Source organism: Musca autumnalis, unplaced genomic scaffold, assembly GCF_047663935.1.
Source record: "Musca autumnalis isolate F117 unplaced genomic scaffold, ASM4766393v1 scaffold_3, whole genome shotgun sequence".
Lineage (NCBI taxonomy): Eukaryota > Metazoa > Arthropoda > Insecta > Diptera > Muscidae > Musca > Musca autumnalis.
Window position 1 is genome coordinate 200,179,677 of NW_027411866.1, and position 24,584 is coordinate 200,204,260.

The 24,584-nt window shown below is 40.1% G+C and overlaps 1 protein-coding gene across 1 annotated transcript; it reads left to right on the plus strand.

Moving 5' to 3' along the window:
- Positions 1 to 4,154: 4,154 nt before the first annotated feature.
- On the plus strand, positions 4,155 to 24,291 carry LOC141398401 (fatty acyl-CoA reductase wat-like). Its single transcript, XM_073975687.1, has 8 exons — positions 4,155 to 4,236; positions 13,967 to 14,082; positions 14,147 to 14,395; positions 14,517 to 14,778; positions 22,302 to 22,503; positions 22,577 to 22,819; positions 22,876 to 23,133; positions 24,225 to 24,291. Exons 1-8 carry the CDS (start codon positions 4,161 to 4,163, stop codon positions 24,289 to 24,291), a joined length of 1,473 nt encoding a protein of 490 aa, XP_073831788.1. The 5' UTR covers positions 4,155 to 4,160.
- Positions 24,292 to 24,584: the final 293 nt, after the last annotated feature.

Sequence of the window (24,584 nt, forward strand, 5' to 3'; positions counted from 1 at the left end):
TACCAAACTCTTCGGAGAGGTCCTTTCCTATTTTAACTGAGGACCTCGTGTCAGTTAAAGTCATTTTACAAAGCCGGACGAGCTTTGCGGGGATACCAAATTCAGACATGGCTTGGAATACCTTTGAACGCAGCGGACTGTCGAATGCAGCTTTATAATCGACGAAAAGGTGGTAGGTGTCGATCTGCATGTCTTGGGTCTTCTCCATGATTTGCCGCAGGGTAAATATCTGGTCAATGGTGGATTTGCCAGGTCTAAAGCCGCATTGGTATGGTCCAATTATCTCGTTGACCATAGGCTTTAGTCGTTCGCACAATATCCCTGAAACGATCTTGTAGGCAATAGGGAGTAGACTTATGCCCCTATAGTTAGAGCATACAGTCTTATCTCCCTTCTTGTGGACGGGGCACAGGATACTCAGGTTCCAATCGTCGGGTACTCGTTCTTCCTGCCAGATGGTGTTAACTAGCTGATGAATACACCTTATCAGTGTGTCGCCTCCGGTTTTGAACAGCTCGGCTGGAAAGTCAGGCTCCTGCTGCCTTATTATTCTTCAGCCGATTTATTGCTGTCTTTACCTCATCTTGGCTGGGCTGTATACATTCAGTACCATCTTCTGGGATTGGGACTGTGGTATCTTCGTCGTCTTCGCTGCTATTGGATACCAACAGTTTTGAAAAATGTTCCTTCCTGAGTACACTATTTGTATCAGTTACCAAATTACCTTGCTGGTCTCTACAGGAGGATGTGCCTGTACCAAAGCCATCAGTTTGATGCTTGACTCTTTGGTAGAGCTTTCGGACTTCATTCTGGCTCCTGTACATCTCGATTTTTTCACACTCCCGCTTTTCCATCTCTCTCTCTCTCTCTCTGTTTCCTGCTGAAAAGACGTTTCTCCTCTCTCCTTTTCTCCCTATATCTCTCTCGTGCGCTACGCGTTGCTACGGATTGTAAAGTAGCCCTATATGCCGCATTTTTCTCTTCGGTGGCAGCACGACACTCCTGATCACACCATGTATTCCTTGGTGGAGGTCTCTGGTATCCAAGTATGGATTTTGCGGCTGTTTGCATGGAGTGGGCAATACTTTGCCATTGCGCTGATATGTTATCGGGATGAGGAGTGCTTTGATTAAGCAATTAGGCCAGTTGAGTGGAATATGCTGTGGCTATCTGTTGTGATTGCAGCTTACCGATGTCTAACTTTCGTGTTGTGTCTGTTCGTACTTTGTTTGCTACGTTTAAGCGGGTGCGTATCTTTGCTGCAACAAGGTAGTGGTCCGAATCAGTGTTTGCCCCTCGGGACGATCGTACATCCAACACGCTCGATGAATGTCTTCCATCTATCACAACATGATCAATTTGATTTCTTGTTTTCTGATCTGGAGACAGGGGCCCTTAACGTACGTTTAGACTTGTAAATCCACTCGATTTCAAATGTCAATTCCATAGTATTTACGTCAAATAAATCGTAGTTCTAAATCCACTGGATTTTATTTGACGTATATTGTATGGGATTGACAGTTTAAATCATAGTATAAGTTCATAGGCGTTTTATGTATATCGAGATGATTAAATCTGGTACTGCTAACTACCATGTTTTTTTGCAGCTGCAAAGTCTATCAGCCTCATACCATTGTCAGATGTTTCACTGTGGACACTGAATTTCCCGACTGTTGGGCCAAAGATATTCTCCTTTCCAATTTTGGCATCAAAATCGCCTAGAATGATTTTAATGTCATGGGCAGGGCAACGGTCATATGTTTCTTCTAAGCGCTCGTAAAATATATCTTTGGTCTGTTCGTCCTTTTCTTCAGTGGGAACATGAGCGCAAATAAAGCTGATGTTGAAGAATTTAGCTTTTATTCGAATTGCAGCAAGTCTTTCATTCACTGGGGTGAAGCCAGATGTTTTAGTCTCCGACTAACTACTAATCAGCAACCAAACTCATGCTTTACGTCATGGCAGCTATAATATAGTGCGTCACCTTTAGGTGTTCTTGTGACGCCTTTCCCAATCCATTGTGTTTCCTGTATGGCAGTAATATAGGCCTTGTACTTTTCAAGTACGTCTGCCAATGCGAAGACTGCACCTTCTCTATAAAGAGTGCGAACAATCCAGGTGCAGATTCGCAGATTATGGTCCTTAAAACATTAGAGGGGTTTGTTTTTCTTTTCTTTCGTTTTTTTCATAGTAGGCTGTTTTTTCTATGGGAGGGTTACTAACCCGACGCCCAAACCGAAGTTTTTAACGTTCTAATGGGTGAACGCGCGGCACTTGTTAGCTCACTACCTTTAACGGATGTTAAAGGCAGTTCCCCAGGTGACACCACGGGGAGGTCAGTGTCCACTTGAGATGAAAGAGGGACCAAGACAAATCCTGGGCTTTGCCATGTTAAAACCGGTCAGGACCGTTCCTTGGTATCTTCCATCCCCTACGAATACTAAATACCAAACGTCAGTCATTTCGGTAGGATAATGTAATAATAGGCCATGTAATATAATGTAATGTAATATAAGGCCATGTTTATATTATAGACTTTTGCAGGGTTAACCTTCTTTATGAGGATTTATTTGAAATATAAGCAATGGAATTGACATTTGAAACCCAATGGGTTTGTTAAATCCGGTTATATATAAACGTGCTATAATCTTCAAAATACTGAAAATTGGGAGGTACCTTATATGGGGCTATATCAAAACGTGGATCTATACTGACAAAAAATATTTTGTAGCTCCAAAGAAGATTTAATACGAAACCTTAGCCAGTTCGGTGAGAAAACACCTAAAATCGGGAGGTACCGTTCTATGAGGGCTATATCAAAACATGGACCATTTTCAATACCAAACATCCTAGGAGTAATATAAACTTCTGTATCAAATTATAAAGCTCTGCGAGCTGTATCTTGTTTTCAACAGACTACACCAACTAATAGTACGTTTATATATAACCGGATTTAACAAACCCACTGGGTTTTAAATGTCAATTCCATTACATATACGTCAAACAAATCCTCATAAAGAAGGTTAACCCTGCAAAAGGCTATAATATAAACATGTCCTAAGAATTTTATGCTGATCAATAATATATGTATATTTTATATGGACTCCGAAGAATATTTCTATGTATTACAAACGGAATACAACTTTAATTATACCCTCCATATTATGGAAGGTATAAAAAACTTTATATATAACGACAAATATGCATTCGAAATTAAATCAATTTTAACTACATCCCACTTTAAATAAAACTTGTTGTTTTAAAAATTTAAGAACAACAAAACCCGAGATTAAACTGAAATTATTTTACAACAATAAAAGCATTCGAATCTAAGTAATTCCATATCGAATTCGCCTCGCAATAGCCATGACCGCAATAAATGAACCGCAAGGCAAATATTCAACTTCAATGTACCTTTAATGACTGCGAGACAAAGTTCGCCGGGTCCACTAGTTTTTAATATTTTTATTAAAGTATGTCGAAAGTTGATTGTTGAGATTTTAGTAGGTAATTATTTGTATGACCATGCGTAATAAGTTTAATGGATTTTATGTGTTCTTAACTGTCAATAACTTAGAAATATTATATCTCATACGAAAGGTTATTATAATCATTTAGTTATCTGCAGTCCAATCGGATTTAACGTCATATTCGCACTTTATTGTATACCTGGAATTAAATACTGCTCAAAACATAGTAAGGTCCATACTGTTAGTGGCAGAAAATCTCTACCGAATTCAAAATGCCTGCAAGTTATCATCAAGTCGCTGCTGGTATTTAATGGGATATAAGCTATCATTCATCATTGTTCTCTCCGACAACCTTCGAAACTAGGAACTTTGAACATATGTTTGGGAAGTCCAGAATGATAGAAACCTGTGAGGCTTTTGCAAAGGCGTGAAGAGTGAATTAAAAATCCCGGAAGTGAGCAATAATCAATGCATTGAGATAACAAACGAAAAACAGCTGTGTGTAGCTAATATTCAATTATTACTGTAGTGCGTTTAGACGGACTTGAGTATACAGTTATTAAAAATATAAAATAGATGACAAAAATACATTTGTCGCTCAGTTTCTTTAGTAACATTTAAACGGGTACAAGCACAGATTTTTAAAAAGAAAAAATCTAATTATATTAAGAAAATTCTACGGAGAACAAAATGGACACAGATATTCAGCAATTTTTTGAAAATAAAACAGTATTTGTTACAGGTGGAACAGGTTTTCTTGGAAAAGGTACGTTGCCCTTGAGTGTTGTGTATTTAAATTGAAAGTAAGCACGCGTTGATTAATGTTTAAATAATAAGGCTTTATTTAATAAAATATATAACAACAAAGATGAATCGAATATAAAACTGGAATCGAACGTTTTGATCTGTTTGATGGTTGAAATCGAAGTGCACAAGTTAATGATAACTAGTAAGGGGTAGTTTACACTATATGTAAATGTCATATGACATGAAATTTTCCATCATTATATAGTCGCTAATATGTGCAATATTGGGATTTTCCTTACGCCATTTACTTTGTGCGTCCACACCAGCAAAAATGTAATAAAATTACGTCTCCACATTGCCTGCGTGGGTAGATATGGAATGTTTTTATTTCGTGTCATATGACATTGATAGATAGTGTAAACTACCTCTAAGCAAAATGACAGTTGCTAAAAATGTAACGAATACTTATTAGCACAAGGCATAGATACTTTGATGGAAAGAAGAAAGATAAATTATAACATAGAAACAGTGTTGTCATGTGTTTGAAATTACTATTGAAATGGTTCAATCATTGCGTATGGTTCAATCATGATCCAAATAGAAGATCATTAAATAAGACAAGCTGATAGGCGATTTTAATGCCAAAATTGGAAGGGAGAATATCTTTGGCCCAACAGCCGGGAAATTCAGTCTCCACAGTGAAACATCTGACAATGGTATGAGGCTGATAGACTTTGCAGCTGCAAAAAACATGGTACTTAGCAGTACCAGATTTAATTATCTCGATATTCAAAAGGGCACCTGGCTGTCTCCAGATCAGAAAACAAGAAATCAAATTGATCATGTTGTGATAGATGGAAGACATTCATCGAGCGTCTTGGATTTACGATCGTTCCGAGGCGCAAACATTGATTCGGACCACTACCTTGTTGCAGCAAAGGTACGCAACCGCTTAAACGTAGCAAACAAAGTACGCACAGACACAACACGAAAGTTAGACATCGGTAAGCTGCAATCACAACAGATAGCCACGGCATATTCCACTCAACTAGCCCAATTGCTTAATCAAAGCACTCTTCATCCCGACAACATATCAGCGCAATGCTAAAGCATTGCCCACTCCATGCAAACAGCCGCAAAATCCATACTTGGATTCCAGAGACCTCCACAAAGGAATTCATGGTATGAACAGGAGTGTCGTGCTGCCATCGAAGAGAAAAATGCGGCATATAGAGCTACTTTACAATCCGTAGCAGCGCGTAGCGCACGAGAGAGATACAGGGAGAAAAGGAGAGAGGAGAAACGTCTTTTCAGCAGGAAAAAGAGAGAGATGGAAAAGCGGGAGTGTGAAAAAATCGAGATGTACAGCAGCCAGAATGAAGTCCGAAAATTCTACCAAAGAGTCAAGCATCAAACTGATGGCTTTGGTACAGGCACATTCTCCTGTAGAGACCAGCAAGGTAATTTGGTAACTGATACAGATAGTGTACTCAGGATATGGAAAGAACATTTTTCAAAACTGTTGGTATCCAATAGCAGCGAAGATCCCAGAATATGGTATTGAATGTATACAGCCCAGCCAAGATGAGGTAAAGACAGCAATAAATCGGCTGAAGAATAATAAGGCAGCAGGAGCCCATGGCTTACCAGCCGAGCTGTTCAAAACCGGAGGCGACGCGCTGATAAGGTGTATTCATCAGCTAGTTAACACCATCTGGCAGGAAGAACGAGTACCCGACGATTGAAACCTGAGTATCCTGTGCCCCGTCCACAAGAAGGGAGATAAGACTGTATGCTCTAACTATAGGGCAGGGACGAGCTTCTTTGCTTAGATCGTATAGTGAGGGCGCCCACTGAGTTGTTTTTGCATTTGCTTCTCTCTCTCACGTACAGTGTAAATGAATGAAAACAAACAAAAACATAATGTGGTTGTTGCTTTTTTCACTCATACTTTCATACACGTCTTCGCTTTGGTAGTATTTCTGTGGTCATCGCTGCTATAGGGGCATAAGTCTACTCCCTACTGCCTACAAGATCGTGTCAGGGATATTGTGCGAACGACTAAAGCCTATGGTCAACGAGATAATTGGACAATACCAATGCGGCTATAGACCTGGCAAGTCCACCATTGACCAGGTATTTACCCTGCGGCAAATCCTGGAGAAGACCCAAGAGATGCAGATCGACACCTACCACCTTTTTGTCGATTATAAAGCAGCCTTCGACAGCCTGCTGCTTTTAAAGGTATTCCAAGCCATGTCTGAATTTGGTATCCCCGCAAAGCTCATCCGGCTTTGTAAAATGACTTTAACTGACACGAGGTCCTCAGTTAAAATAGGAAAGAACCTCTCCGAAGAGTTTGGTACCAAAAGAGGTTTCAGACAAGGAGACAGCCTTTCATGTGATCTCTTCAACATCCTGCTGGAAAAGGTTATACGAGAGGCAAACGTCAAAAGAAGTGGCACAATCTACACCAATAGTCACATGTTACTTGCTTATGCTGATGATATAGACATCATGGGACGATCAGTAAAGAAAGTAACTGATATCTTTATGAAGGTCGAAGGAGAATCTGCTAATGTGGGTCTGGCGGTAAACGGTGAGAAGACCAAGTTGATGGTGTCGACGCGCAATGCGTCCATTGAGCTCGGACCGACTGTGGAAGTTGGTTCCTATAATATTGAGGTAGTAAAAGACTTCGTCTACTTCGGCACCACCGTAAACACAACAAACGACATCAGTTGTGAAATAAAAAGAAGAATTGTATTGGCCAACAGATCCTACTTTGGTTTAAGTAAGCAGTTTAAAAACAAAGCCACATCTCGTCAAACAAAAATAACGCTCTACAAAACACTGATACTACCCGTGCTGATGTATGGCTCCGAAGCGAAGAGAAAAATTCTTCGAAAGATCTACGGACATATTGACGTCGCATGAACCACGAGCTGTATCTGCTATACAACGACATCAATATTGTGAAACATATCGAGATGCAGCGATTGCGTTGGCTAGGCCATATCATAAGAATGAGCGATGATGAACCCGCTAAAAAGGCGTATAAATACGGACCGCTTGGCGGTGCACGCAGAATTGGCAGGCCAAGGAATAGATGGCGCAAACAAGTGGATGATGAGATGAAAAGGCGCGGTATTCCAGAGTGCGAAGCAACAAATAGAGAGAAATGCAGATCTTTTCTTAGTTCAGCCTATGGAACAAATGTTCTGTAATGGGCCAGCTAAGTAAGTAAGTTTGAGTGTTAAAAATCAAATAAATTTGCAATATTTTGAAAATACGTACTTCAGTGCTATATCCAAAGATTACCACGCGAGTACCGTGAATGGGAATTTGTCCTGATAACGAAAACGCATTTGGCCAAAAAGTTCCCGCACTGAAAGCGATTTCAAAAATAATAAATATGACAGCAATAGAAAACAAGAGTGCAATCCTTGAGGAAACTTTTTAAACGGCTGATGAAACGTGACTACGCATTTATTTTAATTTTCCATGCCCTACACGACTAAGTGGTGGTATTTTCGATATTCGCAAAAAAAATGCAAAAAAAGTATATGCAAACAGAAGTAGCTTTGCTAGCGAATGTGGTAAATAATAGTTCTGTACCATAACTCAAAAGTTTGTACAAACTTTTACAAAATGCTGTTCGATAACAAACTTGTTCAGTAAAAGAGAAATGAGAAGTACTTGCAAGTAGTTGCAAGAACTTGCAAATACTTTTTACTTGCGAAGTTATCGAACATGCCTAATGTTGGCTAAAACTAAAAAAATAAAAAATAACAACTGAAAAGGGAATAAGTAAAAACGACGTTAAGGTTAGTCCGGCCTATCATTTTATACACCTTAAAAGTATTAATTATTTTTAACCGGATTTCAGTAATTTCTGTTGAGGGATGTGGCTGAAACTTTAAATTTCTCAATATCGGTAATTTCCGTTCTACGGAGTTATATGAAAACTTGGATTGAATAAAAAGCAGACTAAATATAAATTTGTCTTCATTTCTGTTGGATAATGTGAATAAAATACTTAAAATCTGAAGGTATCGTTCTGTGGGGGCTATGTGAAGACATGGACCTATACAGACAAATTTCAGGTGGAAGGTTTATACCCCCAAACGAAGACTAAGTACCAAATTATAGCTATTTCGGTAGGATGTTGAGGTCACAGCCTTCAAAATACCGCAAATCGGAAGGTACCCTTCTATGGAGGCTAAACGATAACGTGGACCCATACTGATAAATTTCCGGTGGAAAGTTTTATACCACAAACGAAGACTATATACCAAATTTCAGCCACTTCTGTGGGATATTGAGGCCACAACTTTCAAAATACCGAAAATCGGGAGGTATCGTTTTATACGAAGACATGGAACTGTACGAGTACCGACAATTTTCAGGTGGAAAGTTTTATGCCGACAAAGAAGACTTAATACCAAAATTCAGCCATTTGATGGGATATTGAGGCCACAACAGTCAAAAATACTAAAAATCGGAAGCTACCTCCTTACTGGGGTCTATATCAAAATCTGAACCTATACCGATAAATTTCAGGTGAAAGGTGTTATAACCCCGACGAAGACTAAGTACCGAATTTCAGTCATTTTCGGCGGGATAGTGGGACCAAAACTTTCAAAATACTGAAAATTGGACGCTATCCTCTATTGGGGGGCTATATGAAAATGTGGCCTATACAGATAAATTTCAGGTGGAAAGTTTTATACACCCAACGAAGTCTAACTACCAGATGTTAGTCATTTTGGTGGGATATTGCGGCCAAAACCTTTAAAACGCTAAAAAATCGGAAGCTATCCTTTCATTGGGGGCTATATGAAAATGTGGCTCATACCGATAAATTTTAGGTGGAAAGTTTTATACCCCCAACGAAGACTAAATACCCGATGTTAGCCATTTTGGTGGGATATTGCGACCAAAACCTTCAAAATACTAAAAAAATCGGAAGCTACCTCTTTATTGGGGGCTATATGAATATCTGTAACCCCATCGAAAACAAAGTACCGAATTTCAGTAATTTTGGTGGGATAAGTACCGAATTTCAGCCATTTCGATAAATTTCATGTGGAAAGTTGTATACCCCCAACGAAGTCTAACTACCAGATGTTAGCCATTTTGGTGGAATATTGCGGCCAAAACCTTCAAATACTGTAAATCGGAAGCTACCATTTTATTGGGGGCTATATGAAAATGTAGCCTAAACCGATAAATTTTAGGTGGAAGGTTTTGTAATCCCAACGAAAACAAAGTACCGAATTTCAGTCATTTCGGTTGGATATTGAGGCCACAACCTACAAAATACCGAAAATCGGAAGGTACCGTTCTATTTGGGTTATATGAGGACATATTTCAGGTCGACAATATCACAATTTCAGCCATTTTGTTGAAACATTGCGGCCAAAAACCCTAAAAATACCCCAACGAAGACTAAGTAGCGAATTGTAGGCATTTCGGTGCGATATTGAGGCTACAACCTTCAACCCCCAACGAAGACTAAATACCATATTTCAACCATTTCGTTCGGATATTGAGGCCACAATCTAGAATGGACAGAGTAATAGTAACTTCTATAGCAATTTACAAAGTTCTATCGGACGACCCATATTATGGTGGAGGGTATAAAAGGGATGTAGACCTTAAAGTGAACAATTTGACGTTTTTGCCCAAAAGTTAAGGTCCATTTCAACAGGTAAAAATTCTTCATCTTTTGAAATTTCGAGCTTATCTGGAGTTTGATTACAATTTTTAATGGATTTTATAAATCGTTGAGAAAAAGGCTGGAATACTGAAAGCGGGGTCTTGGACTAATTCTTATAGGCGTTACATTTTTTTTAAAACAGATTTATTACAACCTCTCTGCATTGTGAGGAAAGAAACTGTGGGTGTAAATAAAATGTGTAATATCAGCAAATTTGGGAAAATGGTATGCTTTGTTGATGTGATCTAGAGTTGTAATTTCAATCCCTTTAAGCTGAACGCTCTTTTTAGTTTAGCTCTTTTAAGTGAACTAGGTCTTTCTTTTTGAGTTCAGCATTTCAATCTTCGTTGCCGGTCATCTGCGGTTTCGTTCTATCGTTCACCGGATCTGAATCGTTCGTTTGTAAGTTCGTTCATTTGTATACAAACACATGTAGTACCTATACATACACCGAAAAGGACCAAACAACAAAAGATTAATTTAAACAACTCCAGAAAATAGGCCTGGCATTATTAAAAGGCAGGCATCTATTCCTTGGCCTGCCAATTTTGCGTTCACCGCCAAGCGGTCCGTATTTATAATCCTTTTTAGCGGGTTCATCATCGCTCATTCTTATGATATGGCCTAGCCAATGCAATCGCTGCATCTCGATACGTTTAACAATATTGATGTCGTTGTACAGCAGATACAGCTCGTGGTTCATGCGACGTCGACGGTTCGGAACCATACCATACATCGTGGTTCATGCGACGTCGATATTCACCGTCAATCACTGCCTCATCTGCTTGCGCAAGTACCCAGGCTTCAGAACCATACATCAGCACGGGTAGTATCAGTGTTTTGTAGAGCGATATTTTTGTTTGACGAGATGTGGCTTTGTTTTTAAACTGCTTACTTAAACCAAAGTAGCATCTGTTGGCCAATACAATTCTTCTTTTTATTTCACAACTGATGTCGTTTGTTGTGTTTACGAAGGTGCCGAGCTAGACGAAGTCTTTTACTACCTCAATATTATAGGAACCAACTTCCACAGTCGGTCCGAGCTCAATGGACGCATTGCGCGTCGACACCATCAGCTTGGTCTTCTCGCCGTTTACCGCCAGACCCACATTAGCAGATTCTCCTTCGACCTTCATAAATGTATCAGTTACTTCTTTTACTGAACGGCCCATGATGTCTGTATCATCATCATAAGCAAGTAACATGTGAATATTGGTGTAGATTGTGCCACTTCTTTTGACGTTTGCCTCTCGTACAACCTTTTCTAGCAGGATGTTAAAGAGATCACACGAAAGGCTGTCTCCTTGTCTGAAACCTCTTTGGTATCAAACTCTTCGGAGGTTCCTTCCTATTTTAACTGAGGACCTCGTGTCAGTTAAAGTCATTTTACAAAGCCGGATGAGCTTTGCGGGGATACCAAATTCAGACATGGCTTGGAATACCTTTGAACGCAGCGGGCTGTCGAAGGCTGTTGTATAATCGACAAAAAGGTGGTAGGTGTCGATCTGCATCTCTTGGGTCTTTTCCAGGATTTGCCGCAGGGTAAATATCTGGTCAATGGTGGACTTGCCAGGTCTAAAGCCGCATTGGTATGGTCCAATTATCTCGTTGACCATAGGCTTTAGTCGTTCGCACAATATCCTTGACACGATCTTGTAGGCAATAGGGAGTAGACTTATGCCCCTATAGTTAGAGTATACAGTTTTATCTCCCTTCTTGTGGACGGGGCACAGGATACTCAGGTTCCAGTCGTCGGGTACTCGTTCTTCCTGCCAGATGGTGCTAACTAGCTGATGAATACACCTTATCAGCGTGTCGCCTCCGGTTTTGAACAGCTCGGCTGGTAAGCCATCGGCTCCTGCTGCCTTATTATTCTTCAGCCGATTTATTGCTGTCTTTACCTCATCTTGGCTGGGCGGTATACATTCAATACCATCTTCTGGGATTGGGACTGTGGTATCTTCGTTGTCTTCGCTGCTATTGGATACCAACAGTTTTGAAAAATGTTCTTTCCATATCCTGAGTACAGTATCTGTATCAGTTACCAAATTACCTTGCTGGTCTCTACAGGAGGATGTGCCTGTACCAAAGCCATCAGTTTGATGCTTGACTCTTTGGTAGAATTTTCGGACTTCATTCTGGCTCCTGTACATCTCGATTTTTTCACACTCCCGCTTTTCCATCTCTCTCTTTTTCCTGCGGAAAAGACGTTTCTCCTCTCTCCTTTTCTCCCTGTATCACTGTCGTACGCTACGCGTTGCTACGGATTGTAAAGTAGCCCCATATGCCGCATTTTTCTCTTCGGTGGCAGCACGACACTCCTGATCATACCATGGATTCCTTGGTGGAGGTCTGTGGTATCCAAGTATGGATTTTGCGTCTGTTTGCATGGAGTGGGTAATGATTTGCCATTGCGCTGATATGTTATCGGGATGAGGAGTGCTTTGATTAAGCAATTAGGCCAGTTGAGTGGAATATGCTGTGGCTATCTGTTGTGATTGCAGCTTACCGATGTCTAACTTTCGTGTTGTGTCTGTACGTACTTTGTTTGCTACGTTTAAGCGGGTGCGTACCTTTGCTGCAACAAGGTAGTGGTCCGAATCAATGTTTGCGCCTCGCAACGATCGTAAATCCAACACGCTCGATGAATGTATTCCATCTATCACAACATGATCAATTTGAATTCTTGTTTTCTGATCTGGCGACAGCCAGGTGCCCTTATAAATATCGAGATGATTAAATCTGGTACTGCTAACTACCATGTTTTTTGCAGCTGCAAAGTCTATCAGCCTCATACCATTGTCAGATGTTTCACTGTGGATACTGAATTTCCCGACTGTTGGGCCAAAGATATTCTCCTTTCCAATTTTGGCATTAAAATCGCCTAGAATGATTTTAATTTCATGGACAGGGCAACGGTCATATGTTTCTTCTAAGCGCTCGTAAAATATATCTTTGGTCTGTTCGTCCTTTTCTTCAGTGGGAGCATGAGCGCAAATAAAGCTGATGTTGAAGAATTTAGCTTTTATTCGAATTGCAGCAAATCTTTCATTCACTGCGGTTAAGCTGGATACCAGATGTTTTAGTCTCCGACTAACTACAAATCCGCAACCAAACTCATGCTTTATGTCATGGCAGCTATAATACAGTGCGTCACCTTTAGGTGTTGTTGTGACGCCTTTCCTAATCCATCGTATTTCCTGTATGGCAGTAATATCGGCCTTGTACTTTTCAAGTACGTCTGCCAATGCGAAGACTGCCCCTTCTCTATAAAGAGTGCGAACATTCCAGGTGCAGATTCGCAGATCATGGTCCTTAAAACGTTTGCGGGGTTCGTCAACTTTATAGGGGTTTGTTTTTCTTTTCTTTCGTTTTTTCATAGTAGACTGTTTTTTCTAGGGGAGGGTTACTAACCCGACGCCCAAACCCAAGTTTTTAACGTTCTTATGGGTGAACGCGCGGCAGATGTTAGCTTACTACCTTTAACGGGTGTTAAAGGCAGTTCCCCAGGTGACACCACGCGGAGGTCAGTGTCCACTTGAGATGAAAGAGGGACCAAGATAAATACTGGGCTTTGCCATGTTAAAACCGGTCAGGACCGTTCCTTGGTATCTTCCATCCCCTACGTCACCCAGAATAAAGTTGTGTGTGCGTATGTGTAAAATACAATATGTGAACAAAATTCATTACCTTTACAAAGGCATCAGTTAATGCAGACGACGGCGTCACATTATGATACGAGAATGACGTGCCGAACTAGATTGCTAATCGTTCGTCCTTTCGTTCTTTTATCTTTCGGTCGGTGCTCACTGAGCACCGGATGTGACAATTCTTTCGGACTTTAGTGACGTATATATACTATGTAAATCCGTTAACTTAATAAAGTCGCTTATTCCCTCTCGACACAGAATTAAGAACAGTTAAACTAGTCAAATGGATTATTTAATAAATGTATTAAAGCAAATGCTTTTAGAAACATTTACATATCAATTTATATAATTTCACTTTTTTCTCTCCATTACCACAGTGCTAATTGAAAAGATTTTACGCTCTACTAAAGTAAGACGTATTTATGTGTTATTACGGCCTAAATCGGGGCATGAGTCAATAGTTGAACGTTTTAATGATATTTTGAAATCGCCAGTAAGTATATTAAAAATCTCTGTAAATTAATGGTCACATCATTTTTGACAATTTTCATTTTCAGTTATTTGAAAAGCTTCATAAATTACGTCCCAAATTTCCGGATCACATTCAATTGATGGAAGGAGATTGTTCACGAGAGAATTTGGGTTTAGCTAATGACGATTATCGAACTTTAATTGAAAATGTTGAAGTGATAATGCATTGTGCTGCAACTGTTAGATTTAATGAAACACTAAGTCTGGCAACGGAAATAAATGTTCATGGTACGGCGGATATTATCAAGATGGCAAATAAAATGAAACGTTTAAAGGTGGGTGAGTCGCTGTATTGAACGACAAAGTTGGTTGGTTTATAAAAAAAGAATAGATAACCAGCAGTCGGCATTTCAAAATTATTATAAAAAGAGTTTAGCCACTTTATTTTTGTTGCAGTCTTTTGTTCACGTCTCCACGGCATTTGTTAATTGTACGACAATACACTGCGAAGAAGGATTTAGTAAAGACAAGTTGAGCGTAACTTGTGAACAACTTTTAAATATAAAGAAATCGCTATCCCCTGAACAATTTGATTCTCTAACGCCGACCCTTATAGGAAAATATCCCAACACATACACTTTCACTAAAGCTGTGTCGGAGGAATTTATTCAGACCCATGCTGAGTCATTGCCGATTTGTATATTTCGACCTGCAATTGGTAAGTAATTATTTTTTTATATATATATGTATAATCCTTCCACAAACATCCCTGAAGGGACAAGGGAGACGTCTCTCATATCAATGAGTGCACCCCGATTCCAATTAGCTCAATGAAATGAGACCTGCTGTTTATCGTCTACCTCGGCACCTCCGTAAACACAACAAACGACATCAGTTGTGAAATAAAAAAAAAGAATTGTATTGGCCAACAGATGCTACTTTGGTTTAAGTAAGCAGGGGATGGAAGATACCAAGCAACGGTACTGACCGGTTTTAACATGACAAAAGCCCAGGATTTATCTTGGTCCCTCTTTCATCTCAAGTGGACACCAAGGACCATGATCTGCGAATCTGCACCTGGAATGTTCGCACTCTTTATAGAGAAGGTGCAGTCTTCGCATTTTCAGACGTACTTGAAAAGTACAAGACCGATATTACTGTCATACAGGAAATACGATGGATTGGGAAAGGCGTCACAACAAAACCTAAAGGTGACGCACCGTATTATAGCTGCCATGACATAAAGCATGAGTTTGGCTGCGGATTCATAGTTAGTTGGAGGCTAAAACATCTGGTATCAAGCTTCACCCCAGTGAATGAAAGACTTGCTGCAATTCGAGTAGAAGCTAAATTCTTCAATATCAGCTTTATTTGCGCTCATGCTCCCACTGATGAAAAGGACGAACAGACCAAAGATATATTTTACGAGCGCTTAGAAGAAACATATGACCGTTGCCCTGCCCATGACATTAAAATCATTCTAGGCGATTTGAATGCCAAAATTGGAAGGGAGAATATCTTTGGCCCAACAGTCGGGAAATTCAGTCTCCACAGTGAAACAGCTGACAATGGTATGAGGCTGATAGACTTTGCAGCTGCAAAAAACATGGTAGTTAGCAGTACCAGATTTAATCATCTCGATATTCATAAGGGCACCTGGCTGTCTCCAGATCAGAAAACAAGAAATCAAATTGATCATGTTGTAATAGATGGAAGACATTCATCGAGCGTGTTGGATTTACGATCGTTCCGAGGCGCAAACATTCATTCGGACCACTACCTTGTTGCAGCAAATGTACGCACCCGCTTAAACGTAGCAAACAAAGTACGAACAGACACAACACGAAAGTTAGACATCGGTAAGCTGCAATCACAACAGATAGCCACAACATATTCCACTCAACTAGCCCAATTGCTTAATCAAAGCCCACTCCATGCAAACAGCCGCAAAATCCATACTTGGATACCAGAGACCTCCACCAAGGAATCCATGGTATGATCAGGAGTGTCGTGCTGCCACCGAAGAGAAAAATGCGGCATATAGGGCTACTTTACAATCCGTAGCAACGCGTAGCTCACGAGAGAGATACAGGGAGAAAAAGAAAAAAGGAGAAACGTCTTTTCCGCAGGAAAAAGAGAGAGATGGAAAAGCGGAGTGTGTGAAAAAAGCGAAATGTACAGGAACCAGAATGAAGTCCGAAAATTCTACCAAAGAGTCAAGCATCAAACTGATGGCTTTGGTACAGGCACATCCTCCTGTAGAGACCAGCAAGGTAATTTGGTAACTGATACAGATAGTGTACTCAGGATATGGAAAGAGCATTTTTCAAACCTGTTGGTATCCAATAGCAGCGAAGACGACGAAGATACCACAGTCCCAATCCCAGAAGATGTTTTTGAATGTATACCGCCCAGCCAAGATGAGGTAAAGACAGCAATAAATCGGCTGAAGAATAATAAGGCAGTAGGAGACGATGGATTACCAGCCGAGCTGTTCAAAACCGGAGGCGACACGCTGATAAGGTGTATTCATCAGACGATTGGAACCTGAGTATCCTGTGCCCCGTCCACAAGAAGGGAAATAAGACTGTATGCTCTAACTATAGAGGCATAAGTCTACTCCCTATTGCCTACAAGACCGTGTCAGGGATATTGTGCGAACGACTAAAGCCTATGGTCAACGAGATAATTGGACCATACCATTGCGGCTTTAGACCTGGCAAGTCCACCATTGACCAGATATTTACCCTGCGGCAAATCCTGGAGAAGACCCTAGAGATGCAGATCGACACCTACCACCTTTTTGTCGATTATAAAGCAGCCTTCGACAGCCCGCTGCGTTCAAAGGTATTCCAAGCCATGTCTGAATTTGGTATCCCCGTAAAGCTCATCCGGTTTGTAAAATGACTTTAACTGACACGAGGTCCTCAATTAAAATAGGAAAGAACCTCTCCGAAGAGTTTTGTACCAAAAGAGGTTTCAGACAAGGAGACAGCCTTTCGTGTGATCTCTTCAACTTCCTGCTGGAAAAGGTTATACGAGAGGCAAACGTCAAAAGAAGTGACACAATCTACACCAATAGTCACATGTTACTTGCTTATGCTGATGATATAGACATCATGGGCCGATCAGTAAAATAAGTAACTGATACCTTTATGAAGGTCGAAGGAGAATCTGCTAAAGTGGGTCTGGCGGTAAACGATGAGAAGACCAAGTTGATGGTGTCGACGCGCAATGCTTCCATTGAGCTCGGACCGACTGTGGAAGTTGGTTCCTATAATATTGAGGTAGTAAAAGACTTCGTCTACCTTGGCACCTCCGTAAACACAAACAAACGACATCAGTTGTGAAATAAAAAGAAGAATTGTATTGGCCAACAGATGCTACTTTGGTTTAAGTAAGCAGTTTAAAAACAAAGCCACATCTCGTCAAACAAAAATAACGCTCTACAAAACACCAATACTACCCGTGCTGATGTATGGCTCCGAAGCCTGGGTACTTGCGCAAGCAGACATGGCAGTGCTTGGTGTGTTTGAGAGAAAAATTCTTCGAAAGGTCTAAGGACCAATCTGCGTTGACGGTGAATATCGACGTCGCATGAACCACGAGCTGTATCTGCTATACAACGACATCAATATTGTTAAACGTATCGAGATGCAGCGATTGCGTTGGCTAGGCCATATCATAAGAATGAGCGATGATGAACCCGCTAAAAAGGCGTATAAACACGGACCGCTTGGCGGTGCACGCAGAATTGGCAGGCCAAGGAATAGATGGCGCAAACAAGTGGATGATGAGATGAAAAGGCGCGGTATTCCAGAGTGCGAAGCAACAAATAGAGAGAAATGGGGATCTTTTCTTAGTCCGGCCTATGGAACAAATGTTCTGAAATGGGCCAGCTAAGTAAGTAATGTACCCCAAGGAGTGGACCGATTGAGTCCATATTAGAATCTAAGTCTGGTAGAAATTTCGCTATGTGCAAAGTATGGACCAAATCGGTTACTTCCTTCAAGAGTTATCGTGCGCACAAATTTTCTGAACATTTCCGAACTTTTGTGTTGGAGGTACCGGAAGGAGTGAACCGATATAACCCATCTTCGAAATTAAACTATTTTTGGACAAAATATTGCGAAAGGCAAATTTTGGACCGAATCGGCTGATCCGTTCGAACCTTACCGTCCGCTCCAGCTACTGATGTCGTAGGGGTTTTACCCGAAGGAGTTGGCATATATAGTCCATATTCGAACCTAATCTATGTGTCGTAGAAATATTACGATGTGCACAGTATGCACCAACTCGGTTACTACCTTCGAGAGTTACCGTGCACATCATTTTTAGCGAAATGCTTAAAACTTTTGTGAGGGAGGTACCAGAAGAAGTGGACCGATTTTCTCAGGAAGTATGGACTTGCCCCTGATGAAACATGTACCGTCGTATAGGGGACAGTGAATACAAGTTGTTACAACAAAAATCAAAGCGATTTGAGAGTAGGCCCTAAACTGAACTTTTTCGAAATTTTGTGTTGGAGGTACCCGAAGGAGTGGACCGATTGAGTCCATATTGGAACCTCATTTAAGTCAGGTAGAAGTTTCACGATGTGCAAAGTATGGACCAAATCGGTTACTTCCTTCAAATGTTATCGTGTGCACAAATTTTCCGTACAATTTCGAACTTTTGAGGGGGAGGTACCGGAAGGAGTGAACTGATATAACCCATCTTCGAACTTAAACTAAGTTTGGACAAAATATTACGAAAACCAAATTTTGGACCTCCAGACAGACGGATGGACATGGCTCAATCAACTTCAAATTGTCTGAAACACATTTCGTCCAAAAGTGTATATACCCTCGTTAGCATAAATGCTGAGGGTATAATGAGATTCGAATTTCCATTGCAACATGTGGTATGTTTGAGTTAGATTGTTCTGTGGGGGCTATTATGTGGGCCTTAAATATATATGTATATATATACAATAATATGGAGGGTATAATGTACTTTGTCATTCCGTCGGAGACCCCAAAAAGTACTTACTTACTTAGCTGGCCCATTACAGAACATCTGTTCTATAGGCCGAACTAAGAAAAGATCTCCAATTCTCTCTATTTTTTGCTTCGCTTTCTGGAATACCGCGCCTTTTCATCTCATCATCCACTTGTTTGCGCCATCTATTCCTTGGCCTGCCAATTCTGCGTGCACAATGGACTCAATTGGTCCACTCCTTCGGGTACATTACTTACTTAGCTGGCACATTACAGAACATTTGTTCCATAGGCCGAACTAAGAAAAGATCTCCATTTCTCTCAATTTGTGGCTTCGCACTCTGGAATACCGCGCCTTTTCATCTCATCATCCACTTGTTTGCGTCATCTATTCCTTGGCCTGCCAATTCTGCGTGCACCGCCAAGCGGTCCGTATTTATACGCCTTTTTACCGGGTTCATCATCGCTCATTCTTAGCCAAAGCAATCGCTGCATCTCGATACGTTTAACAATATTGATGTCGTTGTATAGCAGATACAGCTCGTGGTTCATGCGACGTCGATATTCACCGTCAACGCAGATTGGTCCATAGATCTTTCGAAGAATTTTTCTCTCAAACACACCAAACACTGCCATGTCTGCTTGCGCAAGTACCCAGGCTTCGGAGCCATACATCAGCACGGGTAGTATCAGTGTTTTGTAGAGCGTTATTTTTGTTTGACGAGATGTGGCTTTGTTTTTAAACTGCTTACTTAAACCAAAGTAGCATCTGTTTGCCAATACAATTCTTCTTTTTATTTCACAACTGATGTTGTTTGTTGTGTTTACGGAGGTACCGAGGTAGACGAAGTCTTTTACTACCTCAATATTATAGGAACCAACTTCCACAGTCACAGCATTGCGCGTCGACACCATCAACTTGGTCTTCTCACCGTTTACCGCCAGACCCACTTTAGCAGATTCTCCTTCGACCTTCATAAAGGTAACAGTTACTTCTTTTACTGATCGGCCTATGATGTCTATATCATCAGCATAAGCAAGTAACATGTGACTATAGGTGTAGATTGTGCCACTTCTTTTGACGTTTGCCTCTCGTATAACCTTTTCCAGCAGGATGTTAAAGACATCACACGAAAGGCTGTCTCCTTGTCTGAAACCTATTTTGGTACCAAACTCTTCGGAGAGGTTCTTTCCTATTTTAACTGAGGACCTCGTGTCAGTTAAAGTCATTTTGCAAAGCCGGATGAGCTTTGCGGGGATACCAAATTCAGACATGGCTTGGAATACCTTTGAACGCAGCGGGCTGTCGAAGACTGCTTTATAATCGACAAAAAGGTGGTAGGAGTCGATCTGCATCTCTTGGGTCTTCTTCAGGATTTGCCGCAGGGTAAATATCTGGTCAATGGTGGACTTGCCAGGTCTAAAGCCACATTGGTATGGTCCAATTATCTCGTTGACCATAGGCTTTAGTCGTTCGCACAATATCCCTGACACGATCTTGTAGGCAATAGGGAGTAGACTTATGCCCCTATAGTTAGAGCATACAGTCTTATCTCCCTTCTTGTGGACGGGGCACATGATACTGAGGTTTCAATCGTCGGGTACTCGTTCTTCCTGTCAGATGGTGCTAACTAGCTGATGAATACACCTTATCAGCGTGTCGCCTCCGGTTTTGAACAGTTCGGCTGGTAAGCCATCGGCTCCTGCTGCCTTATTATTCTTCAGCCGATTTATTGCTGTCTTTACTTCATCTTGGCTGGGCGGTATACATTCAATACCATCTTCTGGGATTGGGTCTGTGGTATCTTCGTCGTACACGTACGTGAGTACACTATATATATCAGTTACCAAATTACCTTGCTGGTCTCTACAGGAGGATGTGCCTGTACCAAAGCCATCAGTTTGATGCTTGACTCTTTGGTAGAATTTTCGGACTTCATTCTGGCTCCTGTACATCTCGATTTTTTCACACTCCCGCTTTTTCATCTCTCTCTTTTTCCTGCGGAAAAGACGTTTCTCCTCTCTTCTTTTCTTCCTGCATCTCTCTCGTGCGCTACGCGTTGCTACGCATTGTAAAGTAGCCCTATATGCCGCATTTTTCTCTTCGGTGGCAGCACGACACTCCTGTCATACCAAAAAGTATATACATATTTTCTCGGGATGCCCGGACATAACTCCCAAAATGATTTTTGGCGTTATGCCCGCTTTGCTTTGCGGTCATAACTCCCAAAATTCGTTGGGAGTTATGTCCGTTAAGCAAAGAGCCTACAAAAACTGTTTTTATACTTTTGTAAAAAATCGCGCGTCTTCATTTTGCCCCCACATTTTTAAAGGTTGCAGCGTCAATATCACTTCGAAGTGGCAGAAATTTTGTATTTAGTCTTCGATGTGGGTATAAAACATTCTAGAAGATAATTGTTGGTATGGCTCCACGTTTTCATAGGTTTAATCTCATAGAATGGTACCTCCTAATTTTTGGTCATCTGAAAGTTGTGGCTATAACAGATATTTAACATCCCTTGCAGAAAATCAGACAGGCGTTTTAGTATAACCCCCATATAAAGGTAACACCAGATTAAAGCTTTTTTTTTTGAGAATTTTAGTCACATTTTTAATTGGAATTTTGTGTACCCAAAACATGGAAAGCTTTCTCGAAAAAAAAACTATGTAAATATATGCAGCATTGAATGTAACCCCCCTAGGGTTTTTGTCAAATTTTCGAACCGAAATTGCTGTAATTTGGTATTGCGAGAGCATGATACAATGAATAGGTAGCAGCAACTGCCGTTTTTGGTAACATAAGATGTCAAAATTTGACATAAATTCAATGCAATTGACACATTATGTTACCATCAGCTGGGCTTCAGCTGGGCTGATAATGCTACCTATTCATTGTATCATGTGCGAGAGTTGCCAGAGGATACAAAAGCTCAACTCGGAAAATTCTAAACATTTAAAGATGCTCTGTTCCAGAACCTGCAAGAAGCTACTATATTTTACTACGATAACAATTTTTCCTTTATGTTATCGAAAAAAATAGTAAAAATTAGTAGATTCTTGCAGTACTGGAACAGACCAAGAGTTTTATTACATTTTCATTCTAAAGTGGATTTTTGTGGTATTTTGGATTCTAAATGGGTAGAATACCTCTACGCACAAAATGGTCAATATGAATCAATAAGCCTTAGTGTGTTTCCAACTTATTTCAATACACTTCGTATTGAACCGAACATTACACCGTTCTTACTTGTTTTTGTTACAGTTTTTTCAACATCAGAAGAACCATTTGCCGGTTGGATGGACAATATCCAAGGAGCAGCAGGTCTAACATATTGTATTTTAATGGGAGCTTTGAGAGTCGTAAATACGAGCTATGAGAGGCGCGCACCAATAGTGCCGGTTGATTACTGTGCAAACATGATGTTGGCAGCTGCATGGTATACAGCTTTATTAGATTCATCCAGGTAAATACATACCCTATAAAAAAGGTAGAACTTTCACTACAACAACATTAACTTCTTTCCTCTTTTCTTTAAGATTCACCAAAAATCCAACTATCTACAATTTGACACCGGAGGAATCAAATTTAATGACATGGGGACGATATATCACCATTTTATTAAAGCATAATCTTCAAATGCCCTATTCAAAAATAATGTGGTATCCTATGGTAAAACCTATTTCTAATAATTTGTTATATCGTCTAATGGCAATCCTGTATCAAACAATACCCGCCTACATTATGGATATGATTTGCAAATTGCGAGGTTCAAAGATGAGGTAAATGTTTATGATTTTTGTTTAAAATTTTTGCCTAATGGTTTTTTCTTTTCCAGCGTTGTTAAACTGAATGGAAAGATTTCTCGTTTGACCAATATTACAAGAGTTTTTCTAAAATATGATTTTACATTCGATACGGCGAACACAAGGCATCTGTGGAAATCAATGTCATCGGAGGACAAAAAATTATTCAATTTCGATATGATTTCATTGCAATGGAATGTGTATTTGCAAAACAATGCAAAAGGTTTAAGACTTTTTGTCGCTAAAGAGGAGTCCTCTACAATACCCGCAGCTAAAAGTTCATTAAAGAGGTAAGAGAATAGCAGTTCGTACAGAGTACAAAAGAGTTGAAGAATGGATGTCTTTTATCTACGGTATACACTTTTTTCAGATTTAAAATATGCCACCTTGCAATAAATTCAATCGTATTCATGTCCCTGTTATGGATTGTGAAAGATGTATTTTTCGTATTCTGGAAATGGTGAAAAAAGAGATATTTAAAGAAAGATATCAGTGATTTTTTTATATTTTTAAAAATATGTGAATATCAATATATTAAGAAATAAATGTGAAACCATTTCAGGTGTGATATTAAATATTTATGTAGATATTTTGATTATTTACCTTATGTGTTTATTTTAAGATGAATTAATATATCTTTTTATTTTCTTAAATATAATGAACAACTTGAACTATAAATACAGTTTTTTCATTTCATGCATATATTATTTCGCTTATTTTAACAAAAATTTTAAATATAAACATGGGTGGGTCATTTGAGCTGGGAGTCACTGTATATTAAAAGTTCCATAGTTTGACCAAGGTAGTATTTTCCCAGAAACACCCCTCTTAATTGTGATTTATGCCATACATCAATTTATTGCCTTTGACATATGCTTACGCCATAATAATATAATTGTTCCACAAACATCCTAAGACGGGATAAGGGAGACTTCTCTCATATCAATGAGTGCACCCCGATTCATATTAGCTCAATGATATGGGACCTACTCTTTATCGAGTCCGAACGGCGTGTCTTACGACACCACCACCACAGAAGTTTTACATGGCTAAAATACTCAGGAAATGTCGGCAACATTACTGAGGGGTATTTTGCCACCGTTGACAATTTTGATGTTGCCTGTCCGGGGAATCGAACCCACGACCTTCTGCGTGCAAGGCGGGTGTGCATACCATTTTGTTGGTGTATTAATGTATTTTATAGCTGATGGTTAAAATTCTTGCTAGCGAATGGTGGAGTATAGCTTTGTTTCCTTAAATGCGGTTTCATATATGGACTTCCTGGGATGCGATGGAGGTGATATATGATTACCCTTTTATTGAGTTTACATGTTCCGTCAATTCTCGTATATCTATTGCATGCATCTGTTGCTCCTTGTAGATCTTCATATGTGTATTCTCTGCTTTTCACATCAACATCATCACAATTACCAACAGCGTTACCATAGCATAAGTTGAATCCTAATAAATCTTCGCAATCTGAGGCAACCAATTCGGAAGATGCATGTTTTCAGTCTTTTTTTAATTTCGATCCTGGGCATAACTAAAAAAAGGAATGTTAAAAAGCTTTCCTCTTTTTTTTGACAGTGAGCTCTAGTGGCTCTAGGGAATCTTCAATAGTACCTCCAGCTTTACTAGTACCTTCAACATTACTAGTACCTTCAATATTACTAGTACCTTCAGCATTACTAGTACCTTCAGCGTTACTAGTACCTTCAGCATTACCAGTACGTTCAGCGTT

Excerpts from the sequence above, each read along its gene's own strand:
- LOC141398401 (XM_073975687.1), top strand. The coding sequence starts at position 4,161 with ATGGACACAGATATTCAGCAATTTTTTGAAAATAAAACAGTATTTGTT. Across the intron at positions 14,083-14,146 it reads ATGATATTTTGAAATCGCCA|TTATTTGAAAAGCTTCATAA; the intron begins GTAAGTATATTA and ends TTTCATTTTCAG. Across the intron at positions 22,820-22,875 it reads TTGCGAGGTTCAAAGATGAG|CGTTGTTAAACTGAATGGAA; the intron begins GTAAATGTTTAT and ends TTTCTTTTCCAG.